The sequence below is a fragment of the Heliconius melpomene genome, chromosome 12 (assembly GCF_056956725.1).
Source record: "Heliconius melpomene rosina isolate 202511_hmr_F chromosome 12, ASM5695672v1, whole genome shotgun sequence".
NCBI classification, from domain to species: domain Eukaryota; kingdom Metazoa; phylum Arthropoda; class Insecta; order Lepidoptera; family Nymphalidae; genus Heliconius; species Heliconius melpomene.
The window spans coordinates 13,291,716-13,306,424 of record NC_140400.1 but is presented as its reverse complement, the minus strand read 5'-3'; the positions used below and the strand labels follow the sequence as shown (position 1 = coordinate 13,306,424).

At 35.3% G+C, this 14,709-nt stretch overlaps 2 protein-coding genes across 2 annotated transcripts; one reads left to right on the top strand and one right to left on the bottom strand.

Moving 5' to 3' along the window:
- Positions 1 to 482: 482 nt before the first annotated feature.
- Positions 483 to 12,778, top strand: ebo (exportin ellipsoid body open). The gene is made up of 21 exons (XM_085194244.1): positions 483 to 672; positions 772 to 981; positions 1,083 to 1,280; positions 1,699 to 1,870; positions 2,321 to 2,450; positions 2,801 to 2,939; positions 3,433 to 3,596; positions 4,104 to 4,227; positions 5,284 to 5,366; positions 5,632 to 5,740; positions 6,124 to 6,216; positions 6,786 to 6,936; positions 7,030 to 7,198; positions 7,272 to 7,398; positions 7,754 to 7,894; positions 8,475 to 8,663; positions 8,874 to 9,055; positions 9,350 to 9,556; positions 9,915 to 10,107; positions 10,879 to 11,109; positions 11,484 to 12,778. Exons 1-21 carry the CDS (start codon positions 670 to 672, stop codon positions 11,580 to 11,582), a joined length of 3,114 nt encoding a protein of 1,037 aa, XP_085050370.1. The 5' UTR covers positions 483 to 669; the 3' UTR covers positions 11,583 to 12,778.
- Positions 12,770 to 14,681, bottom strand: LOC146533984 (ADP-ribose pyrophosphatase). Its single transcript, XM_085194248.1, has 4 exons — positions 14,335 to 14,681; positions 14,055 to 14,259; positions 13,824 to 13,972; positions 12,770 to 13,091 (listed from the first exon to the last, which is right to left on the bottom strand). The coding sequence occupies exons 1-4, from the start codon at positions 14,588 to 14,590 to the stop codon at positions 12,802 to 12,804; spliced, it is 900 nt and encodes a 299-aa protein (XP_085050374.1). The 5' UTR covers positions 14,591 to 14,681; the 3' UTR covers positions 12,770 to 12,801.
- Positions 14,682 to 14,709: the final 28 nt, after the last annotated feature.

Sequence of the window (14,709 nt, the reverse complement as noted above, 5' to 3'; positions counted from 1 at the left end):
ACCATTGATTAATAAAAAAGGCAAACCAAGGAATAATTGGTTTTATTTAACTAAAAACTTTAGATAGACATTTTAAATAATAAGTATGCAAACATTGACAGATTATTTCTTTTCTTAAATTATAAGACAACCATAATACCTAAAAACTAAATTCAATATAATTATAACTAGGATAGTAGATTTTTAATGTTTTTATTAAAGTTGACCAAACTTAAATTTGCATGCGTATACACTTACTTTACTTTGTACAAATTATAAGATTGTAATAGTTTATCTAAAATATAAATATGTAGATAAATATTAGAGTACATGTATAAAATATCAATATGTAAAAATATTAGAAGAAACATATCTTAACAGTATTTTTTTAATTTTTGTTATGTGTGTATATTAAAATATCGTACCGTAATTCTGACGATAACCGGATTTCTGACGATAAACTCTAACTTTGACAGATGACATTTTAATATGACATTTGTATTTTGTTCACTACTCTATGACACTCTATGTTGATCTCTTATGGCTGAAAAAAGGGAGCAAGTTTTGTAATTTTTTCATCAAGTGCTTATGATAATTTGTATCATAAATATTGATATCAAAAAATTCACTAAAACACATTTTCGTTTGTTATCATTATGTAAATATTGTTGAAGCACACATAACACAATCATGGTAAATAATTTTACCAGCAATATTTAATCGTGCTTATTTCCGTTAAATTTTATTTTTTATACCATAATATTTTTATTTCTCTCCTATTTTTATTTATAGACTGAAGTCGAGTTTAACGAGGCCCTGGCCTCGTTAGAGATGTTGATGTCAGAGTTCTTTGCACCAACTACTAATAACTTTAGAAAGAGAGAAATAGAAAATATGCTTGAAAATTTTTCAAGTACTAGAGATTCCTGGAAGCATTGCCTATTATTTCTACAAAAATCAGGAAACCAGTATGTCTTAATAGTCACACTTACTACATTAGAGGTAAATTCAAGAATATATACATTTTCATACAAATAATAATTACATTCTATAATATATTTGTCATATTTTTTTTGTAACTTTTAATAATATATTTTTTATAGAAAATTATAAACAGACAATGGATACAACTATCAGATAATGAAAAAACAGAAATAAGATTAACTTTGATGAATGAATTGATGACAAAACATGAAACCGTGCTATATTTTATTAGAAATAAGTTAGCAGCCCTCTTGGTTTCCATTGCTCGTTATGATTGGCCACATTTATATCCAGATTTTTTTAGTAATATAGTAGAGGTAAATTTATTGCATTGATATTTTTAAATTATCAAGTAAAACAATATATTATTATTAGGCTATATTTTAAATACTAAATATTCTCATAGCAAGTACAAAATATTAAAAAGAATTAATTCAGCCATAATTTAGGCTCAAAATTTGTATTGCTGCTATTATTTTGTCATCAAAAAAATAGTATAAAATAAATATTGTTTTATATATGTTACAAAATTCCTTAATCACAATAAGCAATTATAATTGTAAGTATTGAAGAAATAATATTACAGCCATATGCATAAGCAGCACAATAGGTTGAATACTGTGTAGTTATTAAATATATTGTTGCAAGTTTAATTATTTTGGTTATATCACAATAGTTTTCATTTTACTAATAAGACTAAATTTAAAAACTATAATTTTATTTATTTTCATTTAGTTGTTAAAATGTGAAGGCCATCAGTGTATTGTGGGATTGGTATTAGCTCAAGCTGCAAGTGAAGAGTTAGGTGCTGCTCGTGATACTGGTGTTCTTCTTCCTTCAGCAAGAAAAAGTCAATTGGAGAGGCTCATGCTCAAAGGCATGCCACAAATGCTAACAGCTATAAGTGGTTAGTTTTAGACCTAGATTATTCTTTATTGTAGACAAGAGATACACAATGTGATGCAATTATTATAGAAAATTGATAATTGTGTAAAATAAAACGAGAGATATCCCTGACTTGTTCTGGTATGTTTTTATGAATGAAATGTGGCAGGTTTTTTTTGGTAGTATTTTTGTAGTATTAGGTGTTTACATTATTTGTATCTATTCGTAATTGCGTCACACGTAATACAATATGGATAAAAATCGTGAAATGAAAAAAAAATCCTATGTCGAAACTGTTGACGCATCTTGAGTAATTTTTGTAGGTATGGATTCAAAATATTTTACTCTATATTCTGCTGCCCTAAAAGGAGCGCAGACGCTTCCACCCTGTATAAGAATAAATAATATTAACTATGTGAAATTATAACAGTAAATTATTAAGAATTTTATAAAAATAATCTTAAATTTTTAGCTATCCTAGAAAAAAATGCTCAAAAGGAGGGTCAATCAAATCCACCACCATCTCCAACAGGGGGAATGCCACAAGCGTCTGCATTGCCCGATTTATTAGCTAATGCCCACGATGTTCATTCAACAGATAAGTAAGAAAAGATCAAGTTTAACAATCTACTGAATTTATAACCAACATTGGTACTTAGTAATATTTTTTTAATATTAAAATTATACATGTGGTTTTATTTATGCAATATTTATAATAAAATGTTGAGTCTCTTGTGACAGTAAGGTTTACATTGCGTCATCTGTAATTTTGGAATGGTCACTACCATTCAAAATTTGGGATTGAATCACCTGATTCAATCTTTTAAATTATTTTAGTCATGCTCCTCGAATCTGGGTGAAAAGTTGAGAACTGACATGTTCTAGGTTCTCTGGGCCATATTCATTCATTATTATTATACTTGTATAAACCAATATTTTGATGTTTTTCCAGAGCACTAAATATGGAGATAGTAGTGAAATGCTTAACAACACTCCAGCATTTATTTTCATGGCTGCCATTATCATCACATGTGCCACCATCTCTTGTCACTACAGTGTTCTTCTGGGGCAGTGTTGCCACACAATCACAGGTATTGTATTCTTATACAAATAATATAATATAGCATAGGTCTGTAAGATGGAATGAAATTTAAATGCATATTATTATAGTATTATAAAAATATTTTTCAAAAAAGTTTTATAGGAATCTAAAATTATGAAGATATGCTTAATTCAGACTAACAATTAAAGCTAAAAATTATATAGTTTTAGTTTCACCACTCAGCGCAAATGCCTGCAGAATTCGGCGGAAAGTGGCGAACTGAAGTGTCTTAAAGGGAACGGAGTTCTGGGATCTTAGTGACTTAACACTTAACAAGAGAGAAGAAATTTTTTAGCATTCCATGGTTAATTTAGACTAAACTAGAGCCTGGTACTTGCGACTCAAGCATAGCTTGGACGGTTTCCAAGAGGCACTAGTTCGAGTTATGCATTTATTTGCTTATACATTATCTAAAACAATTTTCTCTACGTAATGTGGAACGGCACTTTAAAAATGTTAATATATAAATTCATTATACTCAGAGTGGGGAAGCAGCGCTAGCAGGGCTAGGCGGTGTATGTGAGCTGTTGTACCGGCGGTACGCGCCGCCCTCGTCCGCCGCCACCGCGCTGCGTCTGCACCACTGCGCGCTGCGACTATTGCGCCACCTCAACCACGCGCATCATATGCAACGAGCTGATTATGTGTATGTTGTGCTGATTGTAACAGTTTTTTTTGTTTTGTTTCTGCTTCATGATCTACCCTGTATAAAGAAGGGTAGGCAGAGAGAAGGGAGTGTGAGACAGCATGTTCCTCATTTTCTGATCAATTTTCAACAAATTTCGCATTGTGTGGCAGAGCCTTTTCTTTTTATCAGAGCGAAAAGTTGAAAATAACTTATTCTCTTGAGTGGAAGCAAATCCTTAATTGGTCGCGCTTACAGTCACACGCTGTCCCGCTGTACCATGACAGCCCCACCGATGTCTCATACTGATTGTAATATGTTTATTTTATATATTATTTATAATATTTGATGGTGAAAATTCACCAATGTAAGCTGTGAGTGGATAGACTAAGCTGATTTTTTTAACACTAGCTCTATATAATTGTATTTAAAGTTGAAATATAATTAGGATTATTTACTATAATTTTATTAAATCTGTTATAGTTAAATGAAGAAACATATATTTCTAATCATAACATTTTATTACAGCTACCTGAACAAATTAGCTGAATTTTTAAAGCTATTTGTATCATTGCATTTTAAAAGACTTGAAGCTGAACCCGAATTTGATGCTATTGAATTCTTGTCATACTTATTCCACTACACATTCCAGGTACAGAAATATTATTATTATATATTTTTAAGACTTTTTAGTAGGTAAGCAGAAGCAACTTCTTTTTTTTTTTTTATCCATACATATATATTTTTACATTGATGAAGGCACTACAACAAACCAAGAAAGTTTGTCTCGAGTACCGTAACTCGTCTAAATTATAGATTTAAATAATATTTTTTTAATAATTGATTTAAGCTCCCCTCAGTAATTTTACTTCGTATTTTAGTGTCAAAATTATTTATTAAGTATTATAGTACTTAGTATTAAGACACATTCATCCCTTTCCTTCAAATTTTCAAATCATTGCGAATTGAGTGATGGAACCCACCGCGCTTCGTCCACCAGAGCACTGAAATGAGAATAAGCTTAAATATAGCCATTCCCGAGTGAGAATCGAACCCACAAATATCGCGTTTATAGCCACACGCTGTCCCATTGGGTCACGACGGCCTCAAAACTTTTATTAAAAAAATGGTGTTGAGGCCTTCGTGGCGCAGCCGCATAAGGGTGTGACTGTAACGCGACGGTTGTGGGTTCGATCCCCACTCGAGGTAGTGAAATATTTATTTACGTTTATATTTCTATTTCTTCGCTCTGGTGTCGAGGTAAAGCGCAGCATTGAGTTCTGCCACTCAACACGGAATGGCTCCAGAATTCGGCAGAAAGTGGGGAACGGCGTGTCCTAACACTAAGTTCCCTGTGCCTCCCATCCCGCACACAGTAGGGTGCTATGTGCGGGATACAGCGTGAAGCTGATTTGAAAAGTATATTATTTTTTAAAAATTTTATTTATATTTTTTAGAAATTATGGATAATATTTTCTGCAATGATTGCTGTAATTTTCGCTAATATTTGAAATCGTGCAACGAAAATTATAGAATAGTTTCAAAATAGTTTTAAAGCTATATAATTCAATTAATAATTTGTTTCTTTTTTTCTGTTTTTTTTGTTTAAGTTAATTTATGTTTGTTTTTCGTTTTGTGTTTTAGTTAATTAATTTCAATTATGGTGTAATAAAGTATTAAAATAAATAAATAAATAATTATGCTACAGGTGCCATCATGTGCTATATTTGTAAGCTGCTTAGACATATGGATTCAATTTATAGATGTTCTAAAGCCTGAAGATACTCCAAAGTAAGTATAAATGAATACACATAACATGAAATATATAAAATAAGATAGCTATTTTTTTTATTTGTACACTAATATTTTTTATGAATTACTATACAGATGTTTTTAAATATCTACAAGATAAAATTGTATTTTTATTACAAAAGTATAGAATGCTAAGATTTGTCTTTATTTTTCTTATTATTGACTAAAACAAAAAGTACAAACATAAAAGTACTATTATCCCTCAAAAAGTTGTAAACTTGATGTGACATTTAATGTTAATTAGGTACTGGGAGGCTCTACAGGCGTTAGTGAATGGTATACTCAACAAAATTCAGTTTCAGCACAACAAGGCGCAGCTGCAACATCTAGATAACGACGTGTGTGATGACGATGTAAGTATTTTTTAGCTTCACGCTTATCCCGCATATAGCAGAATATGTAGAGGGAGCCTGGTATCAAAAACCTCCGTTCTCTATTTTCCGTTTGAATTTTAGATATTGTCATGAGCGTAGGAATATTGAGGGCCGAATGGTTCGCGGCCAGGGCGAATAGTCTTGTACCCACCCTAAAAAAATAAAAATAAACCCTTAGTTTAGCTTAGCACCTTGTCCAGTACCTTGGTCAACCAAAAATTGGCCTAAACTGTGTGTTGATGAATTGAATAAAAAGTGTTCTAATTAGAGTGGTGAAAAAAACTAAAATATAGTATTATTAGTATTTACGCCTTTGATTTTGCAAGTTTTATAACAACTTTGTTTTTTTTTGTAATTTTTAGGGTGAAACAGAGTGGCAAACATTTTTGAAACATTGCATAGAATGTATCGCACGAGTTGCTGATCTAGCTCCCTTAGATGTTTTTACAGCTGTGGTAAGTAATCGTTACTTTATAACCTTAACATCACCTTTGCGGAACAGAGGTACCTTACGGCCCACAGTACTGTGGGACTCACCGTTGAATTCGATCCTACCAAGTAAAAACCAGTGGAAACCCTTTTCGCCAAAATGAGACTCGCTAATCTCGAAATGAGAATCGCTCGCGCATAGTACTACGACGCCTCGTCAGAAGGCCCGCCTATTACGAGCCCTTGTCGCCTTCATAGCACCTAGGGGTTTCTTCAAGGGCACCCGCAACTTCAATGACTTGTAGGAGGATCACCTTGACTCTCCCGCAGTAGGTCCTCTAGGGTAGGGGAAGTTGAAGTTGCGCAGAACGCTTTCTTCTTACTCGAAAATTAGGCGGTAAGTGTGGAACAGAGTGTCTTGACATTTGGTTCCCTCTGTTACTCTACTCTGTATTCTGCTGTGTGCGGGATACAGGGTGATGGTGAAAAATACACGTACACATGGTTGATAATATACACTTTTATATAAAGTGACATATACATTGGTTTTTTAGAAGTATTAAATAAATAAACGAGGTCAACAATGTGCGTCCAGATGGAGCGCTGGCAGGGCCTGGCGGGCGTGCACGCGCGCGCAGCCACGCGGGGCGGCGCGGGCGGCGAGGCGGAGCGCCTGCTGGCCGCGTTGCTCGACCTCGCCACGCTCACGCGCCTTCTGGGCCGCCTGGCGCCCGCGCTGCTCGCCGGTGAGTCATAGAGTAGCGTAAAGTTCTAGCTAGTGCTATTATATGCAAGGTACAATGGGAAGCTACAAAAATAAATATAACTTTTTTTTAAAGAATGTGAGGGCGGTAGTGGCGCGGCGGGCGCGGGTGCGGGCCCGGGGCGCGCACTGGCAGCGGGCGCGGCGCTAGTGGAGCGCTGCGCAGGGGCGCTGGCGGGCGCCGCGCTCACTCGACCGCATCGGACACAATCCTCTGTAGCGATTGCAAGGGCGCATATTATACTGTGAGCTATTACACTATATTTATATTTATACACTATCTTTCTGTTTTATAGTATAATGTAAGTTATCTAACAGGCACGCAGAAATGTTTGCGTGTATGGGCGCGTGGTGCTGCTACGCGGGCGAGTGCGGCGTGCCGGTGCACACTATGGAGGGGCTGCTCGTCTCTGCACTCCCCTTTCTAGTACCGCATGATGCACCGGTAAATGTATTATTTGTTTTATGTAAGCGCATATACGCATAATAATATACGTGAAGAATATACGTAGCATTGTAGTTTTTTTATTTCTCATTGACTTTTTTTATAGATTTGCGCTATGCCCTATCGATAAGACACTTCGTTTTATACTTTTTATTCAATTTTCGTGCATTGTAGATAAGTGCTTTTTGTCTTCATTACCAGAGCGAAGAAAATAAAACAATTTATGCGCTGCGCCACGATGGCTTCTTAGCTAGTTTATCTACATGAATATAAATTTATCTACACACAGTATTAATAAACAAAAACATAGACTTATACAAAAGAACAAAATATAATGCATTATGATTGTCTCCAGGAGCCGCCATTACTCTGTCATGCGGCAGCACATCTACTGCTCAGTATGTCTAAGAACGTCAAATTTGCAAACGACCCCATGGTCATGTTGGGCGAGCTGTACAATCACGCACATCGGTCTTTGCAGTATTTGGAGTCTAAGGTGATATGATTTTCTAATCATAATATTTTATCTGGTTAGGGTGAGCATGTTTTTTTTTATGGAAAAAGAGTCGAAAGGAAGAGGGGAAGAAACGGAAACGAGTGTACGACCACACTGATCACTACACCTGATGTTAAGTGATAACCGCCTCCCACGACGACGTGTAACACCAGCTATAGGTGTCTTGCCGGCCTTTAAGATACCCAAAGGTATTCGGAAAAAAATTATCAAAAATAAGAGAAGTCCTAAAAATAAATCTGCGCAGCCATCTACTTCAGGGCGGCCACGACCCGTTGGCTGTAGTGTTTTTAAAATAAAAAACGCAATATTCTAATGTGGGCTTTGGTATTACGACGATGTTAATAGTACGAGACTTAATATTCAACTCCTTTATTATATATTTAATTTGGTTATTTATACGCTACAAAACAATAGTGGAAAATAATTTGACAATTGCATTTGTAGCGAATAAATTCAGGGCGCTGATATAGCGTGTTTATAATTGATATTTATAAAGAACATAATAAGACTTGGGCAATACCCCTACATCTAAATTTACACAAATATGAGTATTATACAGACGGCAGGCGTAGTTCGCGAGGCGCTGATATCGCTGGCGCTGTCGCTGGGTGCGGGCGGGCACGAGGCGGCACGCGCGCTGCTAGCGGCGTGGGCGGCCGCGCTGCCGGACGCGGGCCCCGCCGCCGCTCTGCCGCCGCTCACCGCGCTCCTGCATGCCTTCGCGGCTGCGCCCACTGCTTCTAAGAAGGTTTTTGAATGTTTTGTAAAAAAAAATTAAAGGGTTTGAATTTTTAAATTTTGGCTTTCATATGATCAGTGATATAATGTTTATTTATTAGTTTAAATTTTAAACGAATAAAGGGTTAATTATTATTTTAGCCGACGTTATTTTTTTAAAAAAACCTTTAGTTGTAGTCAAATTCCAGTATAAATAAATAACATTCATTTCTATCCATAGATAATAGCAGAGGGCGTATCGTCCGCAGCGCAAAGTGCGTTGCGTATGCTGTGCGAGCCTGCGTACGCGAACGCCGAGACGCAAATTACAGATTTCTTCCTAGCGCTGTTCACAGCGCTGTTGCCGCAACTAGGAACATTCGCGTATACTGCTATTGACGTCTTCCTTGAAGTAGCGCAGAGGTAAACTAATTTAGTATCTTTTTTTTTAGTTTCACGCTAAATCCCGTATATAGAAGGTGGGCAGATAGAACCTTAAGTTGAAATACTCTTTCCCCACTTTCCGACCAATTTTTTGAAATTGATTCAACATCAATTCAACATCAATCTAGTGCGACTCAGCTGTCTTGATACTAGAGCAAGAAAATAAAAATAATTTAATCTCAGTTAAAAATCTAATTAAATTAATATTTATTTAGAAAATTAATATAATTTCCTAGTTGAAAAAATAAACTTACGTCGTATTTGTGTTTCCAGAGACAGCGGCGAGGCGCCGGGAGGGTCGGGTGGGTCGGGGGGTCTGGGCGGTTTGGAGCGGCTGGTGGAGTGCGTGCGGCTGGGCGTAGAGGCGGGCGGCGGCGGCGTGCGCGTGCGCGCCGTGCTGGCGCTGCTGCACACACACGTGCTGCCACGTGCAGCGCACGCGCCCGCCCTCGCGCGCGCCTCTCACGACCTGCTCGCCAGGTGCGCTAACACAGACACTGCCGGCCGTAGCCACACGTTTTTTTTTTTTAAAAAACCGCGTTAAATAGTTATTGAAAATAAAATATGAACGTAACGAGATTTGAATCTGCGCCTCTTAGTATCCTCCCTAGTGCCCTAACCAAATACATTCTCATCAAGCTATAATTTTGAAGCTGATAAAATTGTTTTTGTATATTTTCTAAATAATTATTTTTCTATTCTCAGTCTGGTAATATATTAGAGTTTAAATTTCGCTGTCAATTATATTACACGTTTTCTAAAATTTATTAATTAATATAAATAAAAAATCATTTATATATTATTTTAGACTATTACAAAAATATAATAATATTTGCAGCGTCCTTATACACCGCTGGCGTTACTTCTTCCCGCACACGTGCGATGGGGCGGAGGGCGAGCGGCGCACAGCTGAGCTGCGAGGCGCCCTGACCGCTCTGGGCGGCGCTCTGTTGGCCCACGATATAGAGTTACTGAGAACAGCGCTCGCTACCATCGACACGTTGAATACTAAGTGGAAATTGTATCATAAGGTATTTTTGTATTGCTTTTTAGTTATAATCTGTGTTGTCTTCAAATATTTAGCAATTGGTTTAATAGTATGTGAAAATCACTGCCTATATTTAAGGGGAAGTACGATGGCAAAATTTATCGATTTACCGAATCCTTTTTTTTTTTTTTTTACTAGCCTGCACCATCCCATTGTTGGGCAAAGGCCTCTCTCCACTTCTTCCATTCTGGTCTATTTTTCGCTATTGAGGTCCAATCAGGTTTATAATGGTCCAGCTCGTCCCGCCATCTCCGTTTTGGTCTGCCAATTCTCCTTTTAGAGCCTGGGATCCACCTGGTAGAAGATTTCGCCCAAGACTCTTCAGCCAAGCGGCAGACGTGTCCGGCCCAGTCCCATTTCAGCATAGCGGCTTTCATGCCCACGTCAGCGATTTTTGTGCGAGAGCGCAGTTGGGTGTTTCGGATTTTATCCATTAATTTGACACCTAAGATACTGCGCTCCATCGCACGTTAGCAAACCTTGAGGGCGGACTTCTGTGAGTTTGTCAAAGACCAAGTCTGGGCACCATAGGTGAGTACTGGAAGGATGCACATGTCCTACATAATAAATATACTAGACTTTTCTAGACATCGAATTTTGAGTGGTACTCATCGCCGCTTGTAACCAAAGCGAAGAAATAAAAATAATGAATAAACCCTAAACACTTTGAATCGAAATCAGACACTGATAAGACATCAAGCCACGAGCCTCATTTTAATAAAAAACCGGGCAATAAACTACATTCCATTTACAGGCAATATTCCGAAGCGAGTTCATGGGAGAGTTCCTGTCAGTGCTGCTGTCGGGGCTGGCGGAAGGCGGCGCGAGCGCGCTGCTGCGCGACGAGGCGCTCGCGGCGCTCCACGCCATGGCCACCGTCGACTTCGCGGCGTTCAGGCACGCCTTCCTGCCGCACTATCTGTCGTCTCTGCCGGGTTTGGATCCGCGTCATGTTCAAATGTTGTCGGATTTTCCGTCGGATACGGTTTGTTGTTGTTTTTTTTTAAGGTAGCGTTTTCTGAATGTTAAAGAGCTAAGGATCTGTGCTATTTTGTGTTATATTAATACTGGGAAAAATGAAAACAACATTTGACTCAAATATTTATTAGTCTGTCGTGGTTAAGTGAGACGGGATCTGGCTTTAAAAGCAATGATTGTGGGTCGATCGATTCCCACGACGGAATGACATATTTAAATTATTTTTATTTCAATGGAAACGGATTTTGTACCCGCTATTTCGTTTATTTACTATTTCCTCTTAAAGCTCACACATTATCATTAATAAAATAATTCCACTTATATAAGACTATTAACATATTCAATATACATATAAAATAACATTTTCACATTAATTTTCAGGATTTACCAACATTCACACAGAATATCCAGCGACTAATGAACGACGTTAACTGTTATCGCGCATATCAATCTCTCACATGCAATGAAATGGGCCCTTAGTAAAACAACTTACAAACTTTTCAGTGCTGTGATAGTGGCCATATAGGCGCTAAAATTTTTATTCTGTTAATAAGATAAACCATAAATCTATTGTCCACTTAAAAAAATTCAAATACGTTATCGTAAAAAACATACAAATGTATTATATATATTAGGGAGATATTATATTATGTTTATTATTTTTCTTACATAACATACATACATAGAAAAAAAAACTGTAAAAACTACAACAATTGATATTGAGTGTTTGTCCACAGTTAAAATTACCCCTAAATTTATTAATCTAGCTTAGAAATCTTTTAAAAATAAAAAAAAAATTTAAACATATTCATGCAATAGTAAAGTTAAAAATCCTCCAATTATAATAAAAATAATATTAAATAAAGCAAGTCCTTTAGATGACTGTTCTTATGAAAATCAATGTCAAATCTATTTCTACTATAAAATAATCACAGAACCATCCAGAGAATTGTTACCAAAATTATATAATCCAAAGTTACATTTTTTTCTTCAATTGGGCAACATGAGGGATTTTCACGCTCGGTTTTATGATATATAAGGTTATCATTGCAGTAGTTTATATTTCTAAGAAAAGCATTTTATACTTCTAGAAAAGATGCATTTTTATTGGGTTAAATATATACATATAATTGTGTATGAATGTAGTGGAAAAATTTTTGCTTGGGTTAAGATAGAGATATTTTATACTTTAGTTTAGACTATTTAAACAAATTTTATACCTATATTAATTAAACACTGGTTATGCTACGTTTATTTTATATTACTAGTCAAGTAGAAAAATATTTTGCTTAGTGTTGTTTAATTTGGTGTAATAACAATATGAAAGTACTTAAAGAAGTCAACACTCGAATAGTGTTGTATGGCACTATATATGTATAATATTACCTATATTAACAAGAACCATGGGACCAAATTTACTTTAAAGCCCAAGGTATTAAATCACTGCTTTGCAAATGTAGAATTGACTAGTTATAGGATGCTAATATCTATAAAACAACTCCAATCTCTAATTCTTTATTAGAACTATGTATTTTTAAGAAATAGTCATAAAAAATCTTTTTTGCGTCTCGACAATACGTCAATTTTAATGATTTTATCATAAGTTGTATGTATTCCATATATGTTCAAATATAGTCTAACATATTGGTTATGAAATAAAAATAAAGTTCCTTAAAGTATTGTTTTATTTACATTAACCTTATAAAGTAATATTTCTGTGTTTCATAAGTACCGCATTTACAATATCTTTGTGACTTGCATATAAATTTAAATCAGATGTGGCGTTGACCCACTGAACACCCACAGCATCATCACCAGCTTGCAATTTTAAGGCACCAACTGTGTCACCAGTTACATCATGGAAATTATAAGCAGTTGTCTCCATCCAAGCATTGTCTGTATTTCTTGGATCATCAACATAACCACTGTATACTTCGATACCACCACTAAAGAATTTATTAAATTTATCTTTCCATTTTTTTTGTTCACCTATGAAAAAAAATATACTATGAAAAAAATAAACTAAGTTCAAAAATATTTGTAATTTTCATTTTCCACTATGGAAGGCATTAATTAAGTAGTGCTGAGTTATTGAGACTATGTATTATAAGTTTTTCTATGCTGAAATAGCTTTTTCTAAGTTTGGTAGGTTTGTATATTAATATATTATTAACAGCCTTTTTTGAACAGCCTGATGGTCTATTATTTTTAAGTTTCAAAAGAAGGCTTACTGGACTAATCAAACTAATATTGAGCAAAAAACTTCCCAATGAGTTTGGTTATGTGTAAAATAAGGTTAATCAGAATTCATGTTTTAAATAATGGTAATCACCGATGGAAATCAAATATATACAATAAAGAGATAAATAGTTGCTTGAATATAATTAGTAAAAGCAGAGCAGTTGGTTATACAACTAATGAAGCCCCCCCATAAGTATATGTCTGAAAAATCAGTGGAAAAAAAATTAAATGGAAATTTGACATAAAGGGTAATGCAAGAATGCATGCAAGTTTGATTCTTACAGTAGTTGTTAGGAAAATCTAATATAAATGATAAATGATGTTAGGAAAAGTAGCAAAAGTAGCAAAGCAGTAGTTGTTAGGAAAATCTAATATGAATGATGTGATAAAACTGGAGAGGTAGTAAATAGTATGTAGAACTCATACAACACTTGAGAACAGCAATAACAAGTAGCCTTAAATAAATGTTATTTATTTTACCTGCAGATGATTCAAGAGAATTTAGAGCTTCCTCTTGAAATTCTCTTATAGCTGTTGCAGCTACTTTCTCACCAGGATCTACCATACCACCAGGAAGAGCCCACTCTCCTGTATCTCTTCTTTTAATTCCTATAAATTGTAGCATTGATCTATAATAAAGAAAGAAAATGAAACAATGATTTATTTAGAATTTTAAATCTTATTACATACATACAGTTTTCAGTTACCTACTTATTGTCAACTCTGCTCCACCTGGTAACAACAGGATCAGCTGCATGATTAGGACCCCATCTTCCAAGCGCACCTCGGCCTTTAATACCAGTGCGACCACGAGGGTTCAGAGGAAAATTGTCTACAATTTCATATTGTCCAGTAAAACTCTTTCTATTTATTTTCCCATCGACGTAATTCCATTTGGGATTAAAATTGCTACTACCTATAAGATGCTAAAATATTTAGTGGCTTTGTTTCATAACATAAGAGAATATAGAATATTTAATTTTTATATTACCAATCTCAGGATCAGCCCACGGCTGACCATGTATTGAGGGCGCAGTGTATAATGGTGGCTCGTATTCTGAATAAGATACAGACCAAGATACTTTATCATCAGGCACTGGGAATCTTTTAACAGTAGATTTAGGATACACTGGTGATCTGCATTTAAAATGAATAGCCATAGCACCTATTACGTCTTTAATCATTAAAAAGTTAACGCATAAAATTAAAATCTTGTAATAATGTTTATAATAGAATGGTAAGTTCATGAATCTTGTATAAAAATAAGAATTAATTGGTTTTTGTCTTTGTGTTTGAGTTATGTTGTCATTTAGTATTGGACATTGGTGCAATTCTTCTGTCATCTGTCATTTTGACGTCAAGACAG